Below are 26,936 nucleotides of genomic sequence, written 5' to 3' on the forward strand. Positions count from 1 at the left end.
GGAGCACTGGCATTGAAGGTGGACAGAAGCTGCAGGTACAGCTCTGTCTCACCCTTTCTATGAATTAGGTCCATCATTTAGCCCATGCGAGTCTTGGATATCCCATCTGTAAAACAAGGACACTACTAACAGAGTAGTTGTGTGGGTTAAAGGAGATGTCTAGGTTGGTACCTGGCTCACAGGAAGTGCTCAGCAAATGACGGCTCTTAGAGGTAATACATGTGACCTCATTCCCTGAAAACTGCAGGATCCAAAGCAGCACCAGGTCTTGGAGTTGGAGAGTTTGCTACTGGGGAGGCCTAGAGCAGTGTTCCTTAGAAAAGGCAATCCAGGAGCTATCTTGCAGGGATCTCTGCTCTAGGTGGAGGAAGAACCTAGTTAGCACATGCAGTTGGAGCTGCAATGAAAGAGCAGGATCAATTGCTGCTGCAGAACTTAGTTTCCTTGTGAGTCAGAGCCATGATCCTTAAACTTGTATGGGGGCCAAGCACCTGCAATTCAAAACACCCTTTGCAGAATTTTATGAAATGTTTCGACATATGACCCTGTCATACAAACTAAAGATGCTCTTACTAGTGGAAAATAGGCACCTAAGACAGGTATTGGAGAAGAAAATGGCAACCCACTCCAGTATTCTTGCTTGGGAAGTCCCATGGACAGAGGAGTCTGACACACTACAGTCTGTGGGATCGAAAAATTGTTGGACATGACTTAGCAACTCAACAACAAGACATGTATAGGCTTCAAAATCCCAAGAAATGACAATATAGGAAATACTGCTCAGTTGTTCAGTCATGTCTGACTCTGTGACCCCATGGACTGTAGCTCACCAGGCTTCTCTGTCCATGGACTCTTCCAGGCAAGAATAGTGGAGTGGGTTGCCATTTCCTTTCTCTGGTAGAAAATACTATCAAGGATTTATGTCCAAGTTTTCCTGTTAGAAAATGTCATCACAACAAAGACAAGTGCGGTTTGCTGCTTCTTTGTCTCTCCACTGCAAGCAGAAGCTGGCTTCAGAAGGTTAGGAAAAGAGGATGCCAAAAGTGAGAATGTTGTGTCAACATGATTTTTTTGTCTTGACTTGGGGAAAGACGTTGGAATAATCTCTGGTTCAGGCCAAGGTCAACAGTTGTTTCTTACTACCAGTCTTTTTACATCTATTCCATAGCAGCAGAGAAGTATATGATACATCTTAATTCATTTGAATATATTTTTATTGCTATTTTGACTACCTTGAATGTCCATAACTTGTTTCTTCATTGAATAGAGGTCTATTCACCTTTCAAAGGTCAGCTGGTGTACTTCCCAATTCCACTGAGAACCTTCTCCTATCATAATAGCAGCAGCAGCAGAAACTGACATTTACTGAGCACTTCCTGTATATTACTACCAGGCCCTGTGCTAATCGCTGGACCTATGGTAACTCAATTTATCCTCAACATTATACTCGGTTCTATTATTACCATGTTGAGATGAGTACACTAGCGAGGAGAGGTTAAGTAACTTGCTCAAGGACACACAGCAAACGGCAGAACCCCAAACTGAATTCCGCTTGCCTCAAGTTCATGCTTCAGCTTTCTCTCAGATGGTTGGTTTTCCTCACCTGTCTTCCTAATTTGAGTACATTCCGCTGAGTAAGGGACAATGTCTTATTTCTCTGTACCCCACAGGGCTGTATGACTCCCAGCACAGAGCAGGAGCTTGGTGACTGAGTTGCTGTTGTGTGGCCAACATTCTGCTTCAGTCAGTTGCTCTTGACAGATGTAATGAATGAATTTGTAAATATCTGACACTTTTTCATGTGAAGATAGAGTAAAGAGTAAAAAGATAATGCTGACTCTTTAGTCTTTTTCCATGTGTCTTTGTGATTTCCCCACAGGGAGGTGAAGAATATTGATCAAAGAGCGAAAGACAAAAAAAAGGCAAACCACATGTTCATCCAGGCTTCAACCTTCCTTGAGGACATTCCTGAAAAGAAATCTAGAAGAAGATATCAGAGGGAGACTGAGTTTATTTTGAGGTTTGTTTGAACAAAGACCATAGGCAAAGTAGAAATGTGAACATTGTAGGAATTCTTAATACATGGAAAGAAAAAAATATATATATAATATTTTTATATTATAAAAGTCCACTCACTTTTATATGTTAATCACTCAATTCTCACTTTATTTTTATTATTATTAGGGGTAACTGTAAGGGCTACCAATGACCTTGTACTTCCTCTATGCCAAATACTTGTACTTTATGAACTGTTTGAGTCAGAGCTCTTAGGTTGCAAGTGCCACAAAACCAACTCAAACCCGCTTGAGTGGAAGGAAAATCTCATGGTTTTTGTAACTGGAAAGGCCACAGACAGACTGGCTGTAGGTACGATAGACCTGAGGGCTCAAAGATTTTTTTCAGATTCTTTCCTTTTCTTTGTTTCTTAAAAATTTTTTTTTAATTTATTTACGTAGGCTTTACTGGGTCTTTGTTGCTGCACGTGGGCTTTCTCTAGCTGCAGTGAGCAGGGGCTACTCTTCATTGCAGTGCAAGGGCTTCTCACTATGGTGGCTTCTTTTGTTGCAGAGCGTGGGCTCTAGGGCACATGGGATTCATTAGTTGCGGTGCTTGCAGGCTCTAGAGAGCAGGGGTGGGGTGGCTCAGTACTTGTGATAGTCGTGTAGGGGGGCGGCTCAGTACTTGTGATAGTCGTGTAGAGAGCAGGGGTGGGAGCGGCTCAGTACTTGTGATAGTCATGGCTCTTGGCTCTTGGGCTTAGTTGCCCTGAGGCATGTGAGATCTTCCTGGACCAGAGATCCAACAGGTGTCACGTATATTGGCAGGCAGATTCTTGTCCACTGGATCACCAGGGGAGTCGTCTCCCTTTCTTTTATGACCCTCTGTTCCTGTGTGCTGGCTTGCTTTTCAAGCTACCTCTGCCCTTGAAACAAAAGACCCTGATGCTGGGAAAGATTGAGGGCAGGAGGAGAGGGGGACGACAGAGGATGAGATGGTTGGATGGCATCACCGACTCAATGGACATGGGTTTGGGTAAATACCAGGAGTTGGTGATGGACAGGGAGGCCTGGCGTGCTGCGGTTCATCGGGTCACAAAGAGTAAGACACAACTGAGTGACTGAACTGAGCTGCCCTTGAAAGAAAGAGCGCCAAGAACAGCCCCAAGCCTATGTCTTTATAGTGTATGACCTGAAAGAAAGAGAGACACCCTCTCCCAGCCTCCATAAACTAAGTAAGCCTCATAAAAGTTTCTGATGGTGATGCCAAAAGCTCAGTCTCTGAACACCAGTGCCGAATCGAACCTCAGAGACAGAGTTTTGGATGAAGTAGAAAAGAAGAGACTTATTGTTTTGCCAGGTGAGGTGGGGACACAGTAGGCTCCTGCCCTCGAAACTGTGTGTCCTAACCCGGGAGGATTTGATGAGTTATGTAGCAATTTCTCTTGAGTTTTCTTTGACCTATGTGTTGTTTAGAAGCATGTTGTTTAATCTCCAAGTATTTGGGGATTTTCCAGCTCTCTCTCTCTGATATTGATTTCCAGTTTGATTCCATCTTGGTCTGAGAGCAGGCATAATGTGATTTATCTTTTTTTCAGATTTGTTTAGGTATATTTTTTGGGCCCAGAATTTGGTCTGTCTTGGTGAATGTTACATGTGAGCTTTCAGAGACTGTATAATCTGCTGTTTGGGGGTGATGTAGCCTACAGATGTCAGTTACATCCAGTTGATTATTGGTATTGTTGAGCTCAAGTATGTCCTTACCGATTATCTGCCTGCTGGATCTGTCCATTTCCGATTAGAGGAGTGTTGAAGTCTCTGACTATGATAGTGGAGTCACCTATTTGTCCTTGTTTTCAAGCAGTTTTTCCCTTGTGTAGCTCGATGCTGCTTTGTTAGGAGCATACACATTAAGAATTGTTATGTCTTCTTGGAGAATTGACTGCTTTATCATTATATAATGTCCTTCTTTATCCCTGATAACTTTTTTTGCCTTTGAATCTGCTCTGTCTGAAATTAGTATAGTTACCCTTGCTCTCTTCTGATCAGTATTAGCATGGTGTATTTTTCTCCATTCATTTACTTTTAATCTATAGCCACATTCTCTTTTAAGGAGCATTTCCAGAAGTCCCAAACAACATTTCCACTTCCATCTCATTTTTGCTAGAACGTGAATGTATGGCTACAGCAATTTCTTTATTTTTAATAAATATTGTTTAAAAATATTTAGCATGTTCTTTTATTAAAATAAAAATGATTATGATTTTATAATATTAATGAGGTACAACTTAGCATAACATTTGCCTACTTTGCCAGTGCAATTCAGTGATTTTAGTAAATTCACAGAGATTTGCAACAATTACTGCAATTTAGCTTTAGAACTTTTTCATCACCCTAGAAAGATCCCTCATGCCCATGTGTAGTCAATTTCTTTTAACTTCTCCCTTTTTAATAACCTCCTTGGAAATATCATATAACATTACTGATTTATTTCAAGGGCCAGATATTAGTCACATGGTGATGTTGGCTTCAAAGGAGACTGGGAAATGGGTTGTTTGTTTGTTTTTTAAATCTGGGTACATTACCATCTTAAACAAAAACTGGCTCCATTGCTAAAGTGAAAAGGGAGAGTGGATGATGAGTTGTTAAATAACCATCTCTACCACAGATAGATGTGTTATACTCTCCATTTCAGAGATAAAGAAACCAAAGCATAATGATTTGAGAAATTTAATGAAGGAAAACTTTCAACCTTCTAGTTGAAATTTTCCTTCAAACCGGGAAGGAAATTTTCCTTCCTTCCTTCACATTTTAAAAATAATAGTTTAGCTTGAGGCCCACCTGTTTGAGCCACGGAATCCTGTAAATTCAGTGATGACTCATTAGCATTCTTTCTGATATCCAGATTAGATTCTCAGAAATACAAAAAGCCAACTAATGTAATTCACCAATGTTACTGTTATTCCCTCAGACAAGACTATCTTTCAATAACTTCTTTTTTTAAATTGAAGTATAGTTGATTTACAATGTTGTGTTAATTTCTACTGTACAGAAAAGTGATTCAGTTATACATCAAAATAAATTCTTTTTATATTCTTTCCACTACAGTTTATCTCAGGATATTGAATATAGTCCCCTGTGCTATACAGTAGGACTTTGTCATTTATTCATTTTATGTGTAATAGTTTATATCTGCTAACCCCAAACTCCCATTCTATCCCTCCCCCACCCTTTCAGTTTACAGCTTTTCACCCTTACTTCTTAATCTAGCTAACCCCTCAGTAACCCTTAAAACTCAGCTCAGACATCACCTCCAGGAAGTCTTCCCTGATTTACCCACTCAGGGTATTGTCCTGTGCTTTCCTGATCACATATCACAGAACATAGTATATTCTAGTCACAGATTTGCTTGTCCACAGATTGAGATTTGTCCTTGAGGTCCGGAATACTGCCCTAGATGACCTTTTTTTTCCCTCCAGGGCCTAGCATCCAACAGATCCTCAGTCAATACTTAGAAGATGAATGAGGGAGTCATTGCCATGTGTTCAGCATTCTGCGTCAGTTATTTGCTATTGCCAATGTTTTGGCTGATTTGTAAACTTTTTCTGTCAATACTTATCAAGATTCTAGTGAAACCTTTGAAGAGATCACACTTTTTTTTGAGCCAATTTTTGTTAATGTCTTTTTTGTTTCCTCCACAGGAAGGAAAAGGAAGAGAGGGATGGAGAATGGAAACAGAATTTGACTGACTCTTCCTTCTCACCATCAAGCACTGATGAAGTCTCGTCCCTGTAGGAACTTGGAAGCTCCTACAAAATTTCTGACATTCCTGCTAGTAGGAGAACAAAAACAGGAGAAAAAGAAACTTGTGGCCAAAGACTGAGAAATAGAAATAAATATTCCCAGGATCGGGGAAAGATTCCACTACAGTTTTTCCTACGTTGAGTGAATAGCAGGAGTGGGGAGATTTTTCCTTAGGTCACTACATTTACTCATGCATTTACTCTTTTACCCATTATTTTACTTATATAGCTAACAATATTAAGTGGTGGCTCAGACGGTAAAGAATCCACCTGCAATGAGGGAGACCTGGGTTCTATCCCTGGGTCAGGAAGATCCCTTGGAGAAAGGAATGGCGAAGCACTCCAGTATTCTTGCCCAGAGAATTCCATGGACAGAGGAGCCTGGAGGGCTACAGTTCATGGGGTCGCAAAGAGACAGCTGAGCAACTAACACTTCCACTTTCTTTACCAGCTTACTGTTTACTCTGTGCCAAGCATAGAGCTAAACACAAGACAAACATGTACGTGCGTGTTCAGTTGCTAAGTCATGTCTTAATTCTTTGTGACCCCGTGAACTGCAGCCCTCCAGGCTCCACTGTCCATAGGATTTTCCAGGCAAGATACTGGAGTAGGTTGCCATTCCCTTCTCCAGGGGATCTTCCCGACCCACTAGGGAGCAGCAGAGGCAAAGACTCAGACGCAGCAAGTAACATGGCAGGAGGTCAAGGAAGTATGTGAGGGGCTCTAGGAGAGATGAGCCTGGAGAAGATTCCTGGACAAACCATGAAGGAATTTTCTAAGCAAAACCACTTTAGTATCTAAGTGGTGGGAATCCATGAACCATATTAAACAGGGAACCACATGGCCATATTTGGACTTTTCAAGTTCTGGTGGCAGATGGTGGGCTACATGATGGAATTATGTATGTACTTCAGGGGATTTGCAAAGTCTTCCACAAACATCTACCTCTACGTGAAACCCTGGCTATCTTTTTGATCAGTATTCTCCGAGCTTTTGGAGAAGGCAATGGCACCCCACTCCAGTACTCTTGTCTGGAAAGTCCTATGGACGGAGGAGCCTGGTAGGCTGTGGTCCATGGGGTTGCTAGGAGTCGGACATGACTGAGCGACTTCACTTTCACTTTTCACTTTCATGCATTGGAGAAGGAAATGGCAATCCATTCCAGTGTTCTTGCCTGGAGAATCCCAGGGACGGGGGAGCCTGGTGGGCTGCTGTCTATGGGGTCTCACAGAGTCAGACACGACTGAAGCAACTTAGCAGCAGCAGCAGCTCCAAGCTTTCTTGATCTTATATCTCTCTTAATAAAACATTTATGAGAACTCAGCTAACAGCTTGTTACAAAAATTGCACTCTTCCAGACCCCTTGCCTATTCCACAGCAACACTTTCCACTTTCTTAACGGATTGTTTTGTTTTTTGTTTTCCTCCATATGTTTAAATACCCTGGTGCTCTTGATTTTCCAGTGTTAGGCATTATCTATTGAATTCTCACAATGAAAGGTGAGGACTAGACTCACACATGGACACACTTTCCCTCTCCCATCCTGCCAATGTGTTTCTGTTGTGATTTTTGGCTGGTTCCTTAATCAGTATTATTATACCATCAACACCATTACCATGAGCTACAGAATATACTTTGATTGTTTTTATTTCTTGCCAAACTCTTTGCTGTCACTGGAACTAAGTCTCTTTTTCAATCTACTTGTTTTCTTTTTTTCCTTTTTTAGTATACTTATCACAGTCTATCTCCAAATTCTCCCAGTACATTCAGACACTTTACATAACCTATCAGTTTCACCTCCATTTCCCAGCCTTCTGATCTACTTCACTCTAGGTGGTTCATTTCCAGGCTGTTTATATAGTGATGGGAATTCCTTTCTTCATTCTCTTGATCACATTGGTTTTTTAACCTACTTCTCTTTGTGTCTTTATGGTTCACCCACAGAAAGGTGATCAAGAAGTCAAATCCAATGCAGAAAAATGAAATAGTCTTTATCCTCTCACTTTCCATCTCACCTGCATGAATCCTTGTCTCAGAATCAAAAGAACTTTTTGGATGAAGTCTTCACATGCTGTTGGATTTACTCTAAAATAGAAACAAGAAAACAAAAAATAATAAAATAATACATTTAGTCATTCCCCTCCATAGGACAAAGAATATTAAAGTCCATTCCTACCTGAGCCAAAGTCAGAATTTAAATTGGCATAAAGTGACCTCATTCATTCATGTATTTGCTTACTAATTCTTTCATTCACTTGTTTATTAATAATAACACTATGGAGTATATATAGGTATGTATTATATGTATCATATAATAGTAATCATGCTGCTGCTACTGCTGCTAAGTTGCTTCAGTTGTGTCCGACTCTGTGCGACCCCATAGACAGCAGCCCACCAGGCTCTCCCGTCCCTCAGATTCTCCAGGCAAGAACACTGTAGTGGGTTGCCATTTCCTTCTCCAGTGCATGAAAGTGAAAAGTGAAAGTGAAGTCGCTCAGTCGTATCTGACTCTTAGCGACTCCATGGACTTCAGCCTACCAGGCTCCTCCGTCCATGCGACTTTCCAGGCAAAAGTACTGGAGTGGGGTGCCATTGCCTTCTCCAAATAGTAATCATAGGAGACATCATTTCTTAAGTACTTACTAAGTGCTGAGTACTCTAAGTCCTTTTCAGACATTATCTCAGATTTAACCCCTTTCCCCTCTTTGCCCCTAGGTGGGTGTTGGTACCTCCATTTCTCTTAGGAGGACACTGGGGCTTGAAAAGAGGTTGAGGGAGCGTTCACTAGGTATCTATCTTACGCCATGTTTGCACACACCGGGTCCTGTTGATACAGAGATGAATAAAGACATCATGCCTGACCTGCAAGAGAGGGAAGATGTGTAAACCAATACATGCATTAAAGTTGTGCTAGAGATCTGTGTGGAATCCAAGAAAAACCAAGCCCAGAGAGACTTCACTGAGGCCCTGAAGTACAGGGGCCAATGTGTAGAAGGACCTGCAGTTGGCTTGAGGGGCTCGGCCTTTATCATATGGGTCTCAGGGCACAAGGGAGTAACCTGGTCTGTGTTAGAACAGTCTGCCCAACCCAGCCAAGAGGGAAAAAAAAACAAGCAAATGACTGCCTGAACCAAGAAGCAATTAAGTACATTCTTGGGACAGATGGTGTCTCCCTTAGATAACATCTTCACTTGAACTTGAGTGTGATTCTAGGGGACCCCCTTGGAAAGTAGTACCCAGGTAAAGGGATGGAAGAGGGGTAAAAGGGAAGAGCTCAAGGTTTGGACCCAGAAAATTCAGAACTTTGTATCCCTGTTTTGTGTCATAGTAGATTTATGACCTTAGGCCTAGTAGCTTTTGTGACTTGACTTTTCTGAACATGTTTTCTTGAATGCAGAAAGGGAATGTCTGCCTAGGAAGGTAGTGTTGTGTTGGTTAAATGAGATAATTTATGCAAAGTTCCTGGCTTAGCATGTTTCACTTGATAATTGCTACCAGCTATTGTTGTTTGTTATTATCATTACTGTTAAAAGGTATACTCTTCTCCTGAAACAGGACATGTTGAACATGGAAGCCAGGACATGTCTTTCAGGATAATCCTTTGCACAGCTTGGGTCCCAGATCATGCCTGCTCGGACCCCTTCCAGAAGTTACTGAGGACTCATAACCATAGGCCTCTTGGCAGTTCAAGATGAAAAGATCTGTCTCTACTCTTTGTAAATATTAGAAGGGAAAATTGTGGTGAAGAATTCTTCACACCCTTTATAGGGGGGGGGGATAAGCGCCAAAGGGAACATTCAAGAAGCACTAGCTATAATATGGAATAAAGCAAATGAGTAATTGTGTAATACCCCCATTCTGTCCTTCCTACAGCATGGAAGTAAGGAAAATCAGATGTTAAGCTAGAAGAAGTTAAAATCCTATGGTCCTGAGTTTGAATTGATTATGAATTGAGGATATATTTTATATTTAGTTACTGTTAGTTGCTCAGACCAACTGTAACCCACCAAATCCCTCTGTCCATGGAATTCTCCAGGCAAGAATATTGGAGTGGGTAGCCATTCCCTTCTCCAGGGAATCTTCCTGATCCAGGGATGGAACCTGGGTATCCTGCACTGTAGGCAAATTCTTTACCACCTGAATCATCAGGGAAGCCCTGTCTTTAAAAACAAATAGTTGCCTAAGGAATGAGTGTAGAAGTGGCTAAAGAGGGTAGAGGAGGAGAGGAGTAAGAAATTACAAAGGGGCCCAAGAAAACTTTGGGGGATGGTGGTTATGTTCACTGTCTTCATTGTGCTGAGGGATTCACAGAGTTTAAATATGTTCAGTTTCTTGTATATCATTTATATCTCCTTAAAGTGTAAGAAAAAAAAAAACCAACTAACTCTGTCCATTGAAATGACTTGGAAATGAAGACTAACCCAGTAGTAATGAACTAGACTGTGGTTTTGAAATACTATTTGCACTAAAAGGATACAGGGATCCTTGAAGAATTGTCTGGTTCCAGGTCTACGGCAGGAAAATCATGAAATGAACTTGGAACATCGCCATACTAGATAGCAAGGAAGCTACCAAAGATGAGAGTCCTGTTAGAAAGCCTCCATAGCCAACTTAGAATCCCATTGGCTAAAGATGGGACCATCTAAGTTTAATAATAATAGTCATGGACTGAAGCATGTCAAACATGTTTTCACCCACATATTCATATCTTACTTAAAAAAAAATAATTGGTCACCGTTGAAAGATGCTAGGGGACCAATTTGTTATTTTGAAAACTAGCAAATAAAGGAAATAAATCAGTATTTATCATGCCATTTCCATATGAACTGTCAGTTTCGGTTTCAGTTCAGTCGCTCAGTCCTGTCGGACTCTGCGACCCCATGGACTGCAGCACGCCAAGGCTCCCTGTCCATCACCAACTCCCAGAGCTTGCTCAAACTCATGTCCATCGAGTCAGTGATGCCATCCAACCATCTCATTCTCTGTCGTCCCCTTCTCCTCCTGCCTTCAATCTTTTCCAGTATCAGGGGCTTTTCCAATGAGTCAGTTCACATCAGGTGGCCAAAGTATTGGAATTTCAGCTTCAGCATCAGTCCTTCCAATGAATTTCAGGGTTAATTTCCTTTAGGATTGACTGGTTTGATCTCCTTGCTGTCCAAGGAACTCTCAAGAGTTTTTTCAAGCACCACAGTTTGAAAGCATCAATTCTTTGGCACTCTGCCTTCATTGCAGTCCAACTCTCACATTGATGCATGACTACTGGAAAAACCATAGCTTTGACTATACCGATCTTTGTCAGCAAAGTGATGTCTCTGCTTTTAATATGCTGTCTAGGTTTGTTAGGGATTTCCAGGTGAGGTGGTGCTAGTGGTAAAGAATCCACTTGCCAATGCAGGAAACATAAGAGACATAGGTTCAATTCCTGGGTCAAGAAGATCCCCTGGAGAAGGGCATGAAAACCCCCTCCTGTATTCTTGCCTGGAGAATCCCATGGACAGAGGAGCCTGGCGGGCTACAGTCCATGGGATTGCATAGAGTCAGACACGACTGAAGTGACCTCGATGCACGCACGCTAGGTTTGTCATACCTTTTCTTCCAAGGAGCAAGCATCTTTTTAATTTCAAGGTTGTAGTCACTGTCCATAGTGATTTTGGAGTCCAAGAAAATAAAATCTGCCAGTGTTTCCATTTTTCCCCATTAGTTAAGTTCTCATTAGTTATCTCTTTTATACATAGTAGTGTATATATGCCAATCCCAATCTCCCAGTTCATCCCACCCATCCCCTTCCGCTTCTGGTATCCATACGTCCATTCTCTACATCTGTGTCTCTGTTTTGACAATTGGTTATTTGAATGCTGTCTGGATATTTGATATTAAAAATTATTATTTTGGTGGTATGATAATGGTGTTATGGATATGCATTTAATCTACAGATGAAATAATATGACATATAGAATTTCCTTAAAAAAACCATATGAAAGGGAGGAAGAGGATGGAAGTATAAGTGAAACAAGGCTGGTCATGTGTTGAAAATGTTGAAGCTGAGTGATGGGGATGTAACATTTTACTTAAAAACAGTAAAGGCATTGCTGGGGACTTGTACTTTTAAATGTATTTTTACAGGTTATTTTGTCTTCTCTCATGAAGTAAATGTGAATGAAGTAAAATTTTTCCCATTTTCAAACTGAGGACTTTCTTGGTTGAAACCACCATTACCCCTGGCTTGGACTTTTACAGTGTTCTCTGAAGTATTCTCTTTGCCCTCTCTCCTAACTCCATTTTCCACATAGCAGCCCAAGTACTTCAAGTATATTAACCCACTAATTCTCATACCAACTCAAGACTAATACTATTCTTGGTTTTCAGATGAGGAAAATAAAGCACAAAGATGTTTAAATAAATTTTCCCCAAGACCAGATATCTTGTAGATGACTGGACTGGACTGTAATTTGGGCTTAGTTGCCATGCCTGTGTGTGCTTATATCATACTTCTCTAAATGGAAAATAGAATCACATATATCAATATACAAGTCGGCCATATACTCATTTAGCATATTGGCTGAGAGCCTGAACACAGGAGCCAGACGGTAAGCCTTGGGCAAGTTACTTAACCTTGTGATACCTCAGTTCCATCATCTGTAAATAGAGATAACAATAGTTCCTACCTCATGCTATCTCTGCATGATGTGGATATGTTCATCTGTGGAAAGCAGTTAAGTGATATGTTAGCTATCAACAAATGCTACCTTTGGTTTCGGAGAGTTCCTTTTTTCCTAGTATCTTTCACTCCAGCAGAACAATTTGCAGCTCCCTAAATAAGCCTCTGTGTTCCCTGTGCCCTTACCCTGCCCAGCTGGAAAATCCCTTATTATTTCAGTCCCAAATAAACGGTCACCACTTCTATGAGGATCTTCCACAGAGATGTCTACATGGCTCCCATCTGTATCTAAAATCCTTCTTACCTCACCCTGTTTGTCATTATCTCTTTCTATATCTATCTTCCCTACTAGACTCATTTCTCCTTGAGAGCAAAGACCTGTCTTTATCTTCATATCCAGCAGAGAGATGGGTCCAAGCTGTGTTTAATAAATATTAGTTAAATAAATGGTCACAAGCATGCCTCTCTGGGCAGCTGTGCACCAAAGTTGGAAGCTTTTCAAATTTGGAGAGAAATCTAAATAAATGAGAAAGCCTCAAATGACTGATATGTATGTATGTGTATATATGCTACTGTAATTGCCTATAAACTTATCTATAATCCACACTAGAGTTTTTATTTTGTTTGTTATTGAATCTCTGGCACCCAGCACCTAGCACAGTGTCTGACAAGTAGTGTGTGTGTGTGTGCACGCGTGCATGCGCTTAGTTACTCAGTAGTGTCCAACTCTTTGCGACCCCATGAACTGTAGCCCACCAGGCTCCTCTGTCCATGGGATTTCCCAGGCAAGAATACTCCAGTGGGTTGCATTTCCTTCTCCAGGGGATCTTCCCAATCCAGGGATCGAATCCACATCTCCTGCGTTGGCAGGCGGATTCTCTACTGCTGAGCCACCTGCGAAGCCCTTGTCAAATAGTAGGGATTCAATAAACATTTTTTAAAATAAATGCTAATTTAAAAGGAGATATACCCAATGACATTCTCTTTTTGTAATGACCCTTCATTCTTTAGTTCTTTACTGAAACATTTTTCAAATTTGAGCTCTTGAAACCAAGAATACACAAATCTAGAGGCACCAGTTTGGAGAAACTTAACCGTACATGGTGGAATTATATAACTTTATTTGATTATAAGGTGGTTGTCCACAGAGGGGCAGTACAGTGTTATGGTTTAAAATTCAGGTTGCCCTGTAATTCCACTCTCTGTTCTATTTCTTAGAGTATCATAAAATGACACAAATTTTTAAAATTTTATGGAGAGCTCCCAGACTTGCTAAACTTATTTGAGAAACTGGAAAAGCTAATTGACACAATTACTGTTTGGTTACTAATTGACACAAAGCCTTGGTTTGCCATGCTTTGTATCTAGGATAGGAAAGTAGCATTCTGCCATGAAGGATTTAGTAATTCTTATAAGTTTTTTATGGCTTCTAAGTTTTATGTCATACTTAAAAAGACTTTTCTTACTCTGAGATAGTAACATTTTTTCTCATGCTTTCTTCTAGCACTTTTATTTTTCAGACTTAATTTCTTGATCCATTTGGAATTTATTTTAGTATAAGGTGTGAAATATGGTTCCAATTTTATTTTTCTTCCAGATGACTACCTAGTTTGTTCCAACACCATTCACTGAATTCATTTCCTCACAAATTTGAAATACCACCTTCATTATATTCAGAATTTTTGTAAGATATTAAAGACTAGTCTTTTTTTGTTTGTTTGTTTTTTGTCCTGATTTGAGTGAAAAGATTTTCAAGTGTACTTTTTAACCACCCCAGGGTTTTGGATTTTTTAAAAATAATTTTTTAGTTGTAAAAAGCCATCAATATCCTATTCAAACAAGATTTTTATACTCACTTCACCAATTTGTCATTACCAAGTTCATTTTAGTTTAAGTGTACTGCACACAACCTTCAAATATTATGAACATTTCTCTCTCCCAGCTGTCACTACACCAAACTACATATGTTATATTTCCCTAAACGATCTTGCTGTGCTCTTTGCAGCTCTTCTGTACAGTTGATGTCTCCATCTAACAAGCTGCTCAAAAGTTACTATAATTATTTTAGGTGAGGCCCAAGGTGAAAGCCCATTATGACCACCCAGTTCATCTAAAAAATGGGCATTAGTTTCCATTTAACCTGAACAGGTTGTTTCTGGAAAATAACAGATTTTGAAGAAATATGGCAGTCATTTGTTGGCACTTTAAACAGACCACCTGGGTCGGGGCAGGGGTGAGGGGGGGTAGTCCTACAAAATGCCAACTGCTATTGTGGAATTTTTTTGCTATTTATTCCAGCAAAGAATGATTCAGACACTGAAGAAAAAGGGTCACCCTGTACTAGGTCTTGAACCCAAAGAACTATTTGTACAGATACTCATCCAAGACACATCACAGCCTCTACCTCAACAGATGCTCTTTGAAATGTTTCATGACTCCTCAACAGTCAGTCTCCATTTAAGGGGAGGAGTATGATGCTGCCAGAGACAGCTCTGCTGGCATGAAGGCTGGCCTAAAATTTCTATTTAAAAGCTGGACCAAAATATGTTTGGCTTCTGTTGGCTACTTAAAATTTCAAGTTAAGAGGAAGAAATATTACTCTCCATCCTGAATGGGCCTTGGGTGCCTCACTCACAGACTAGAGTGGTAAATAGTAAGAGAGTCACAGAGAAAGAGAAATTAGGAACACTGACTGAGGTATTAGGTACAGATTATGAAGCCAGATATGAAAAACTTGGAGTGAAAAGAAAAGCCTTGAGTAGGGAGAACCACACACCCCTGCCCCCGCCATATTCGACCTCCTAACCCGAGTATCCTGATTAAGATAAGTATTCTGCACGTCACCTGTCACCACGTCAGTCACCTCTGCTTAGCACCCTTCCCCTGCCTCATGGTCTTCCACCTCCTGACCCCTTTCCAGTGGCCTCTCTTCATCTCAGAACACGGCCACACCTAAGGGCCTTCTCTCTCACTGCAGCTTGTTTTCACCTCAGCGCCCACCTCAGTTCAGTTCAGTTCAGTTAAGTCGCTCAGTCGTGTCCGACTCTTTGCCACCCCATGAATCGCAGCACGCCAGGCCTCCCTGTCCATCACCAACTCCCGGAGTTCACCCAAACCCATGTCCATTGAGTTGGTGATGCCATCCAGCCATCTCATCCTCTGTCGTCCCCTTCTCCTCCTGCCCCTAATTCCTCCCAGCATCAGAGTCTTTTCCAGTGAGTCAACTCTTCGCATGAGGTGGCCAAAGTATTGGAGTTTAAGCTTTAGCATCAGTCCTTCCAATGAACACCCAGGACTGATCTCCTTTAGAATGGACTGGTTGGATCTCCTTGCAGTCCAAGGGACTCTCAACACCACAGTTCAAAAGCATCAATTCTTCGGCACTCAGCTTTCTTCACAGTCCAACTCTCACATCCATACATGACCACCGGAAAAACCATAGCCTCGACTAGACGGACCTTTGTTGGCAAAGTAATGTCTCTGCTTTTGAATATGCTATCTAGATTGGTCATAACTTTTCTTCCAAGGAGTAAGCGTCTTTTAATTTCATGGCTGCAATCACCATCTGCAGTGACTCTGGAGCCCCCCCAAATAAAGTCTGACACTGTTTCCTCATCTATTTCCCATGAATACCCCCTAATTTCGATGCATCGCCTCAGCGCCACCTTTCAGAGTTCGTTCCTGACCTCAACATCTCCCTCCGCTCTAGAGACGCCCCAGCCTCCGCTCCACCAAAGCGCCTCTCCTCTGCGCACTCTCTGCACCTCAGTGTCGCTCCCTCACCGCAGCGCGACACCCACACAGGTTCTTTCGCGGCTCCTGGAGGATTTCCCGCAAGACCCTCCCACGGCCCCGCCCCTCCGTTCTTCTCCAAGTCTAGGGCCCCGCCTCTCAATCTTCGCCCCGCCCTTGGTGGGGCCGCCCCACACGTCCTGGCCCCGCCCACTCCAGGCGCGAGCCCAGACTAGCAGTTTGGCGCCAAACCTATTGGTCTGCGACGTGTTGGACGCGTGTCTCAGCGTTCTGGTTCCGAATCAGAATCCCTGAGGACTAGAAAGCCCCGGCCGGGGGCGGAATTCGAATACCTTGAGAACCCGGGGGAGACTGTGGGTACGAGTGGTGTTTATGGCAACAGGGGAAGGCGGGTGAAGAATGTGAGGGGAAGTGGGGGCTTCCTTTCTGAGGCCTTGCTCGACGGTCGTTGCTGGGCCCTAGGCTGGTGGCTTTGTGCTTTTCGACTCCCATCCCAACCCTGTCGAGTGCTCTTGAGGGATTTCCAGAATCCTTATTTTAAACCAAGTCGGACCTAAGTCTTGAAGAGGCCTCCTCGGGCCCCTTATGAGGGAGTCCGGTGTCAGGAAAATGGCCCGTGGGCGGGGAGGCGGGGAGGGTGACCTGGACCGCGCTCGCCACGGTAAGGGACCGCTTCTGGCGCCTTAAACCAAGGTGTTTGGGAGCCCTACTTTAGATCCAACTGTTCATTCCATCAACTGCTATTTGAGAAAGATGGAGAACAATCATTAAGAAAGAAAGAACAGTCACTTAGAGATTTTGGGGTCATCATGTATATGATTAGCTGTCTTGAGTGAGGGACCGCATTCCAGAAGATTCTGTTTACATTGTCTCCTCGTTTGCCTCGAATACTTTCTTGTACTAGGTGATAACGACCCTACTTCTGCCTCCGAAGTTTGTTCCCCACTGAGCTGGGCCCCAACTTAGTTTGGTGTTCAATGAGGAGATGAAATAGAGCAAAACTGATTATTTGGACCACATTTTCTAACGAACACATTCATGCTTTGTAGATTCCTGACTTAGAACAAAGGCTTTATCTGCTTATTGGCCCTAATATTTTATCATTAAAAGATTATTGTTGTTTAGTTGCTAAGTCATGTCGGACTCTTGTGTCCCTATGGACTATCCACCATAATTTTAAACCTTAAAATCATGAAGCTAGTTAATATTATAAAATGAAATACATCTAATGTTTTATGAAACAAAAAAAATATGTTACAAGAGAGCTCCTCGTCATTCCAAAGCAGAAGGGAGTCCTTGTACATGAGAAAAATAATATCTTTTTATTGAGAATAGATTTAAGTTCTAGGTGCCAGGGAGGATGCAAGGAAGACTTAAGGTCGAAGTTCTTAAGATTGTTAACAAATATGAAAGTTTAATATCAACATTTAATTCTAAGATTCTACTTCTAAATAACCTTCCAAGACAACAAAAAAGATATTGTTAGTCATGATTAACTGTGCTATAGGAAATCAAAAGATGATACTGTATCAAAAGATACAGTGTGGCCATTTTTGAGGAAATAAATGAAACTAGTCCCCTCACCCACTGGAGAATGAAATGGCAACCCACTCCAGTCTTCTTGCCTGGAGAATCCCAGGGACGGGGAAGCCTGGTGGGCTGCCGTCTATGGGGTCGCACAGAGTTGGACACGACTGAAGCGACTTAGCAGTAGCAGCAGCAGCAGTCCCCTCACCCACACATACCACACCAGAAAAAAGAAATAATGCCACAGGCTTAGGAGAAATGAGATAGGCCAGCCTAGTTATGGAGAAGGCAGTGGCACCCCACTCTGGTACTCTTGCCTGGAAAATCCCATGGACGGAAGAGCCTGGTAGGCTGCAGTCCATGGGGTCCCTATGAGTTGGACACGACTGAGCAACTTCACTTTCACTTTTCAGTTCATGCATTGGAGAAGGAAATGGCAACCCACTCCAGTGTTCTTGCCTGGAGAATCCCAGGGATGGGGAGCCTGGTGGGCTGCCGTCTATGCGGTCGCACAGAGTCGGACACGACTGAAGCGACTTAGCAGCAGCAGCAGCAGCCTAGTTAGTCCAAACTATTTTTTCTTGAAAAAAAAAAAAAGGAATTTTTAAATTTAATTTTATTTATGTGTGGCTGCTCTGGGTCTTCCTATTTGCTGTTCTTCTCCAGTTGTGGCCAGCAGGGGCTTTTCTAGTTGCTGTGGGCAAGCTTCTTATTTCAGTGGTTTCTTTTGTGTGAAGCCGGGCCCTGGGCGCACGGGCTTCAGTATTGTGGTGCTTGGGCTCAGTAGTTGTGGCTCATGGGGCTCTAATATTTGTCTAATTATCTTTCTGGTCCTTGATGACTGAAATGAAATAAAAAATTCCTCGGGTAAAGGATTTTGTACTATATGATCTGTGACAACTTACTAATATTTCTTGTTTTTCCAGAATTGATTATTTTTCTGCTGTTCACCCTTCAATATGAAGGAGGATCAAGTTGTGCTGGAAGAACCGGGATTCCAAGATGAAGATGTATGCCTAGAATGTTGAAAGATACATAGATATTCATTCATTCTACAAAAATGGAGTTCCTTCTCTGTTAACTACTTTTAGAAACTTAACTACTATTTTTATTTATTAGAAATAAAACAGTTCTGGAGAGAGGCACTATTACAAATATGTAACAACTTGTTTGGCAAGGGGAGCTAAGATTAGCTACTTAGCAGCTGGCATGAAAGTATTTTAATAATTTAACAATTGGTATGGCCATATTGGTACCAAATAGCAGAGGAGGGAGTTCAAGGTCTGGTGGAGAAGACTGAGAAAACATATTTAAAAATAGCTTGTGTTGTTCCACTCTTTTGGATTAAGGTCTTAAAGAGTTTGGAGAGACTGTTGGAACTCCCCGGGGGGTCAGTGGCTGGGACCTGTGCTTCCACTGCGGGGGGCTGAGTGCCACATTGGGCTTCCTAGTGCTTTCAGTGTTGGCGCTGCTTTTAAGTGTGCATCAATACATTTGAAAAAGTATTATTGATCCTACCTCAATTTGTCTAGAGAAGCGGAATTTGAGGCGTTTTGAAGTGACTCATAATGCTGAATTAAGTCTTTAAAATATGTGAAACAGTTGGATATGAAGAATTAACACTCTTTTTTTTCTGTTCCATCTCCTTTAGGAATCTTTGTTTCAAGACATTGACCTGTTACAAAAACATGGAATTGTAAGTATTTTTTCAATACTCTGTGAAATTGTCCCTTTGAGAGTTTCTCAGCCTTGACTGTATTGGCATTTGGGACCAGGCAATTCTTTCTTGTTGAGGTGGCTGTCCTGTGCATTGTAGGGTGTTTAGTAGCATCCCTGATTCCTAACCACTTACTCTATGCCAGCAGCAACCCTCTGGTTGTGACAACCAAAAATTTATCCAGACATTTTTAGGTGTCCCCAGGGGGCAAAATTGCCCACAGTTGAGAACCACTGGTCCAACGGGAGGCATTCAGAGCTATCTACTGAAAATTTACTTTCTGTGTCATGTGATTAGAGTAAGTACAGTTCAGTTCAGTCGCTCAGTCATGTCTGACTCTTTGCGACCCCATGAACCGCAGCATGTCAGGCCTCCCTGTCCATCACCAACTCCCAGGGTTCACTCAAACTCACGTCCATCGAGTCGGTGATGACAGAAATCCAGACTTTAAGTAACAAGCTAGATGAATTTCAGTAGCAATCAGTTGACAGTAAAACTTCTCTGACACTACCCTTTGAAGCCCTCACATTTACTCTCTTTCAGTTGAATTTAGAAAGTTGGAGCAAGAGAAAATGCTGGTTTTTTGGTTATGTAGTTATTTGCATTCTCCAAGGGTAAAGAAAAAAATCTTAAAAGATTTTTAAAGAACATACTGGTAATGAAGTTCTGTAGAAAGAAGGAGCTGAACTGAGGGGGTGAATGTGTGATAAATTTGTTAGCTTTTCTACCAACAGACTCTTCTTTTGAATTCCTTGTTACATTGCCATGGTCTCACTAACATTCTTGGGAAATCAGGGCACAGCCAGAACATTTGGCAGCATGCTGGGTATGTTCTACTCAGATATTTCCAGAACATTTGGCTACATGGTGGGTGGGTTCCACCTGGCTGCTTGTGTAAAATTGGCATCATAATGGAAGTAGATGGACATGAAAGCACATGACATAGTAGGGGAGCCTTTCAGGCTGGCATTTTCTCAATCTGCTGCACCCATTCTTTTACTTACAGAATGTGGCTGACATTAAGAAACTGAAGTCAGTAGGCATCTGTACCATCAAAGGGATACAGATGACAACAAGAAGAGCCCTGTGCAATGTCAAAGGACTCTCAGAAGCGAAAGTGGACAAGATTAAAGAGGCAGCCAACAAGCTTATTGTAAGCAAAATCCATTCTTTGTTGTTTTAGCTTAAATGGGCCCTGGGAATCTCTGTAGCCTTTTTCATTACATACACTAGAAACTATTGTGATAACTGTGAGTTCCTGTGCATCACTATACATTATATGCCCCATGTTAACTTTTCATCATGTAAGTTTCAAAGCAATAATTTCTGAAAAAAAATGAGACAGAGGTTAAGAGACCAGGAAAACTATGAAGGCAATCATTTTTTACAAAACCTTTTATTTTTGTCTCCTTTTCTATCACTTTTCCCTTTTCTGTGCCTCTGCCTTTCCTTCTTTTCTTCTTTTTTTGTCCAGGATGTGCTGCTTACAAGATCTTAGTTCCATGACCTGGGATCAAATCCAGGCTCCCAGCAGTGAGAGTACCAAATCCCAACCACTGGACTACCAGGGACTCCCTCCTTTTCATATTTTTTTTACCTTCCTCCTCCTTATTTTTTTGCATTATCTCCTCAAACATTGTATATATGGCTGTTGTGAAGCACTCAGCACCAAAGAAATTGCTCTCTCCTGGTATAGGCATTTGATAAGAGAACATTGCATTTGAAAAAGACTAACAGTGGCTGGGTCTCCATTTGTGCAGTTAAGATAGATATGACCAAGAATGTGCTCATTGAGGCACCTGAGCATAAAGCTAAGTGAAACCTGTACTTTGTACCTGGGCCCATAGACCATAAGAGACCTATGCCGCTGATGGCTCCAAGCAGAAGCACATGCCTTTGACCCAAGTTTTTGTGTAGCACTTTTGGGGGCCACTGGAGGCAGCACCTCTGGAAATAAGAATGTGCAGAAAGGCCAAAGCCTCTCTTTGCAGAAGAGCAGGCTTCTCCTTTTCTACATGTGTATAAGAGAGTCTCATTCTCACCAAGTCCTAGAAATTCTCTTCACCAACAGTTACCTCTTTCCTTCCAGTTGCAAGTGTCAGTGTGGTCCTGAACTTGGAGAGGACACAACTGAACTGGTCTGAACACAACTCAGTTGCTCTATGTTCTGAGTACTCTTGGGCTGTATACCCACAAGGCAGTTCCGTAACTGCCAGGGTATCTAAGGAAGCCCTAGTGCAGTACCCAGGGTTTGGGATTTAAACTGCTCCTTTATAGCTCAAGGCATTAGTCTTCTTTCCTTTGGAAAGTAATTCTATTACCAAAGAGAAGAATCTTTCTCCTTCTCGTGTACCCACTAATGCACCAACAGTCTAATCCTCTCTTAACTGAAACTGTTTTTCCTTAGAGAAAGAGATTGAGATATAGAGGGAGAGACAGAGACAGAGAAAGTTAATTTCATAGTACAGTGGTATGTATCAGAACTATCTGGAGTGGCTAATAAAGAACACAGAGGGCCAGCATCATTGAATGAAATCAACTGAATCACTTAGTAAAGTACGAGTCTGCTTTATGCCATAAATGTATCTCATTTAACCTTTACAGCTTCCCTATGAGAGAGACGCTATTATTATCCCATTTGACCCAAAAGAGGAAGCCAAAGTACAGCATGATTAAGTAGTTTACCACACATTGCACAACTAATAAGTGTTAGAGATGTAGTTTGAACCTTGGTAAGGTGACTCTAGAGCCTGTGTTCTTAACCATGATCTTGTGCTGCCTTCAAAGACAAATGAACTGTAGCTTATAGCAAATGATGACCGAGAATCAAGTATATAGTTGTTGGCAGCATTTGAAATTAAGATATTCATCTAATATCTTTTTTGAACCTTTCCTTTTGTCTTTCTGTAGGAACCAGGATTCTTGACTGCATTTGAGTATAGTGAGAAGAGGAAGATGGTTTTCCATATCACCACTGGGAGCCAGGAATTTGAGTATGTATTTATATTTTTTATAACCACTAAGCACAGTCTTTGGAATACTACATTTCTTTTCCTCTGTCCGAGTTGTTATTTTGACTATAAACAATAGCAATAGCTTCTTACTTTGCAGAATTTTTTTTTCCCCTCAAATGGCAACTGAAGCAAATAAATTTTAGACTGCTTGTAAAAATGGGATTACCTTTTTTACAAGAAATTCAGACCCAAAGTATAAGTAGTTTCTGAATCAGTCTGTATTGATTAATAAGCCATTAAAGAAATCAGTTTAACTTTTCATTTCCTTTTTATTCTCCATTGATCAAGGAAATTCCATTTCACTTTTGGTTTTCCTTAAAGATCAGTTGTTAGGGACTCCTCTGGTGGTCCAGTGGCTAAGACTGCGAACTCCCAATGCAGGGGAGCCAGGGGCTCAGGTTCCACCCCTCCTCAGGGAATTAGATCCCATATACCGCAACCAATTAAAAGAACCTGCACGCTGCATTGAGGGTCAGTTGAGACCCAACACAACCAAAGAAATATTTTTAAAAATTCAGTTGTTAGAGTGAATATTTTAGAGGAAATAATCCAATGTTGTTTTTGCTTTTCAGCATCAGCAGTTTTAACTCCTCCCCACCTTTTTTTTTTTTACCATCTTATGATTCCTAAGACATAGTCACCATCTTCGCAATGCAAGTTGACTACGGTGTGTGTGTTTTTTTTTCCCTGCCTTAGTAGGCAGAATTACTATTTCATAAGTTAGAGAAGTTTCCAAGAGCAATTTGAACAAAGCAGTATTTCCTCAAAGTATTCCTCAAAACCTTGACCTCACAAAAACTCCAAGAAAAAAAAAGAGTTTCATAGTCAAATATGCCTCCCCATTTGAATGTCTGCTAGGCAACTCAGACGTCACAGGTCCCAAATCAGATTTCTAGTATTTGCCCCAGATTTGCTCCTCCTAAAATCTCCCTCAGCTCAGATCTCTTTCCTAATCGTCAGGTCTGGAACCTTAGTGTCATCCTTGGTGCCTTTTTTACCCCCTCACATGCTAACTCTAATCTCTTAACAAATCCTGTCTGCTCTGTCTTCAAATATATTTAGAATAAACCAACCAGTTTCTTCAACAAATAAATTATAAAGAATAGAAAAGAGGTGGACTCAGGGAGAAGACCTAGAGAGTAAAAGGCATTTAAAAGACATGTCACTTAATCTCAATACGTAGATCTTATTTTGGAGCCTAATGCAAACACACTACAGGAAGTAAGACATATGAGGCTGAAAATTGAACACTTACTAGATGTTGATATTAAGGAATTACTAATTTTTTAGATGTGATATGGTAATGCAGTTATATTAAAAATAAGAGTCTTCATCTTGTAGAGATACCTACTGAAATATTTAGGTGAATTGATATGTTGCCTAATATCTGCTTAAAGTAATATGAAAAGGGAGGTAAGTGGTTGGCAGTTTATATGGAAAAAATTTTGGCCATGAGTTCATGGTTGATAACTGTTGAGGCTGAGGGATAGGTACATGATAGTTCATTATTATAATGTTTTTTGTCTACTTTTGTTTATGTTTGAAATTTTTCATAATACAAAGTTTATATGTATATTTTTCCTATTTGTACCTATATGTGTACAGAGAGGGAGAAAAAAATGTAAATTTAATTACTTCTCACAACCTTCTCCTTTGTTACCTCACTGGCCTAAACCATCTATTAATATCTGTTCTGGATTATTGATAATAACTTCTAACTAGCTTCCTTCCTTTAGACATTGCCCCTACCATTTATTCTTCACATAGAAGGCAGGATAAATTTTTTTATATAATTTTATTTATTTATTTTTGGCTGTGCTGGGTCTTCATTGCTAGGTGGACTTTTCTCTAGTTGCTGGGAGCAGGGGCTACTCTTCATTGCAGTGCACAGGCTTCTCATTATGGTGGTCTTTCTTGTTGCAGAGCACAGGCTCTAGGGCTCATGGGCCTCAGAAGTGGTGGCACGTGGGCTCAGTAGTTGCGCTTCCAGGGATCTAGAGCGTAGGCTCAACAGTGGTGGCACCAGGGCTTAGTTGCTCTGCGGTATGTGGGATCTTCCTGGACCACAGATTGAACTCGTCCATGTCTCCTGCATTGGCAGGAGGATTCTTTACCACTGAGCCATCAGGGAAGCCCCTGAATAATGTTTTTAAAATATAGATCAGATCATAATACTCTTCTGTCCAAAACACCCTAATGACTCCCCAGGCTCACTCAGAGCAAAAGCCAAAAATCTTCCCTAATCTCAAATCTAAGCTCTTATTTGTCTTCTGGTTTACTGTGTACCAACTGGGCTAATTTTTTTGCTATTCCTAGAAAATAGCAGACACACTCCAACCTCAGGGCATTTGCACTTAGCATTCCCTCTGCCTGGAACTCTCTTTCCTCATTATGTACCTGGCTTGCTGTCAGATTTTTCAGGTCTTTGCTAACTCACATGGGCCTTCTGTGATCATTTTCTTTGAAAATTTATTTGAAAACTTCCTACCTTCATCCTCTGCATCTTTTATCCCTTTTCCAGATCTAATTTTTATTCATACCATTTAATAACATCTGACATACCACATATTTTACTTACTTATGTTTATTGTCTGTTTTCTCATTAGAATTGAAGCTCCACAAAGTGATGGATCTGTCTCTTTCGTTCACTGCTTTACTCCAGTTAGACCCAGCTGAGCACTGAGCACATACACACATCACTCCAAGTGCATAAAGCACTCTCTGGCACAAACTAGATGTTCAGTAAATATTTGTGGAATAACTAATTGACTGAATAAGCAAATAGTAAAATATGTTGGGGAAGTGCAATAAACTGTATTTCTCGGAGATTTATACATTTTATTAAAGGGTCTGAATTCCTACAGTGAAGTAAAACACCTGTTTAACCTAGCATTGCCTCAAATTTTTAAAATTTTTAAAATCACAGAACCTTTTGTTCAAATAACAGCTAAGGAAGAGTCTTTGGGAAATCTTGCTCCAAGACTAATTGGTCAGGTACCTTCCTGGTGGTCCAGGGTTAAGAATACAACTTCCAAAGCAGGGGACGTGGGTTTGATCCCTGATTGGGGAACCAAGATCCCACATGCGGCCTGCACACTGTGAGAAGAGCCCACGTGCCACAGCTAAGACCCAACACAACCAAAATGAATAAATATTTTTTTAAAAAGACAAATTGGTCCAAGTCAGGTTGATCAAAATAACTTGATTCAAATGATGACTTGATATTCTCCAGTTGTTCTACCACATCATGGTTTAAGAATCATCTGGCTGGACTTCCTTGGTGGCCCAGTGGTTAAGAAACCTGCCTACCAGTGCAGGGGACACATGTTTGATCCCTGGACCAGGAAGATCCTGTATGACACGGGTCAGCTAAGTCCATGCACCACAACTGCTGAGTCTGCATGCTCTAGAGCCAAAGCTTTGCAACAAGAAAGCCACTGCAATGAGAAGCCGGAGCACCAAAAATACTAGAGAGTAGCCCCACTCATTGCAACTGGAGAAAGCCCACGTGCAGCAACAAAGACCCAGCGCAGCCAGAACAAACAAATAAATAAATACAAATTTTAAAATTTGGCTTAGAGAAATTATTACTCTATATATTACTTATATATTATTAAGTAATATACATTATTATTTATGTATTATCAGGGCTTCCTTTGTGGCTCAGTGGTAAAGACTGCCTGCTGCAATGCAGGAGACCTGGATTCGATCCCTGGGTCAGGAAGATCCCCTGGAGGAGGGCATTCTCTAGTACTCTTGCCTAGGGAATCCCATGGACAGAGGAGCCTGGCACGCTGCAGTCCATAGGGTCGCACAAAGTCAGACACAGCTAAAGCGACTAAGCAGCGGCAGCAGTATATATTATTACTTAATATATTTTTTCTTAAGCTGCAAGCCCATTTATAAATTTGACAAATTTTAAGGAACTTTTCTAATATGGTTAACCAAATTTCCTTGAATATTTTAACTTATATTTATAAATTTATTATATTTCTCCTCAGAACTTTGCTTGTATAATTACTAAAATCTTTTCAATTACTTGAATGTCTTATAAATTTAATGTATTACAGGCAGATTCTTTATGATCTGAGCCACCAAGGAAGCCCCTATAAATTTAATAAATTAAACATAAGTATAGTGAGTCTTAGACACTCTTAAATGTTCAAATACTGTGTATAAAGTTAGCTATCAACTTAGAAGCTGCAGCTTTATATCATTTAATCAATTACAGGCTAATATGTTATAAAAATGTCAAATTCTCAAACTATGAGAGTTTTCAAGTACCAAATATGCACAGTTTATTCCTAAATTTAATATGAAAATAGTAATCTATGAGTTTGATTTTTGTCTCTATTTTAAAATCTTTCAAGATTTAAAAGCACCGTTTCTATTCCTAATACTAAATTTTCCTCAGTTTCCCAAGGGAACAGTTAGTTATGCTATCTCAAGCAATTTGGGGTACACTTT

The 26,936-nt window shown here is 41.0% G+C and overlaps 2 protein-coding genes across 2 annotated transcripts in view; both read left to right on the top strand.

The window, feature by feature from the left end:
* Positions 1-6,959, top strand: part of FAM227A (family with sequence similarity 227 member A) — a 52,267-nt gene extending 45,308 nt beyond the window's left edge. Inside the window, exons 16-17 of the mRNA XM_070371576.1 lie at positions 1,880-2,020; positions 5,699-6,959. Of these exons, the coding sequence (XP_070227677.1) occupies positions 1,880-2,020; positions 5,699-5,792 (235 nt within the window). The 3' untranslated portion in view covers positions 5,793-6,959. The remainder of the gene's footprint in view (positions 1-1,879; positions 2,021-5,698) is intronic.
* A 9,475-nt stretch (positions 6,960-16,434) lies between these two features.
* DMC1 (DNA meiotic recombinase 1) overlaps positions 16,435-26,936 on the top strand; it is a 35,583-nt gene continuing 25,081 nt past the window's right edge. The window contains exons 1-5 of the mRNA XM_070370086.1: positions 16,435-16,568; positions 18,665-18,748; positions 19,390-19,434; positions 20,462-20,608; positions 22,366-22,448. Of these exons, the coding sequence (XP_070226187.1) occupies positions 18,698-18,748; positions 19,390-19,434; positions 20,462-20,608; positions 22,366-22,448 (326 nt within the window). The 5' untranslated portion in view covers positions 16,435-16,568; positions 18,665-18,697. The remainder of the gene's footprint in view (positions 16,569-18,664; positions 18,749-19,389; positions 19,435-20,461; positions 20,609-22,365; positions 22,449-26,936) is intronic.

This window comes from Bos mutus, chromosome 5 (genome assembly GCF_027580195.1).
Source record: "Bos mutus isolate GX-2022 chromosome 5, NWIPB_WYAK_1.1, whole genome shotgun sequence".
NCBI lineage: Eukaryota > Metazoa > Chordata > Mammalia > Artiodactyla > Bovidae > Bos > Bos mutus.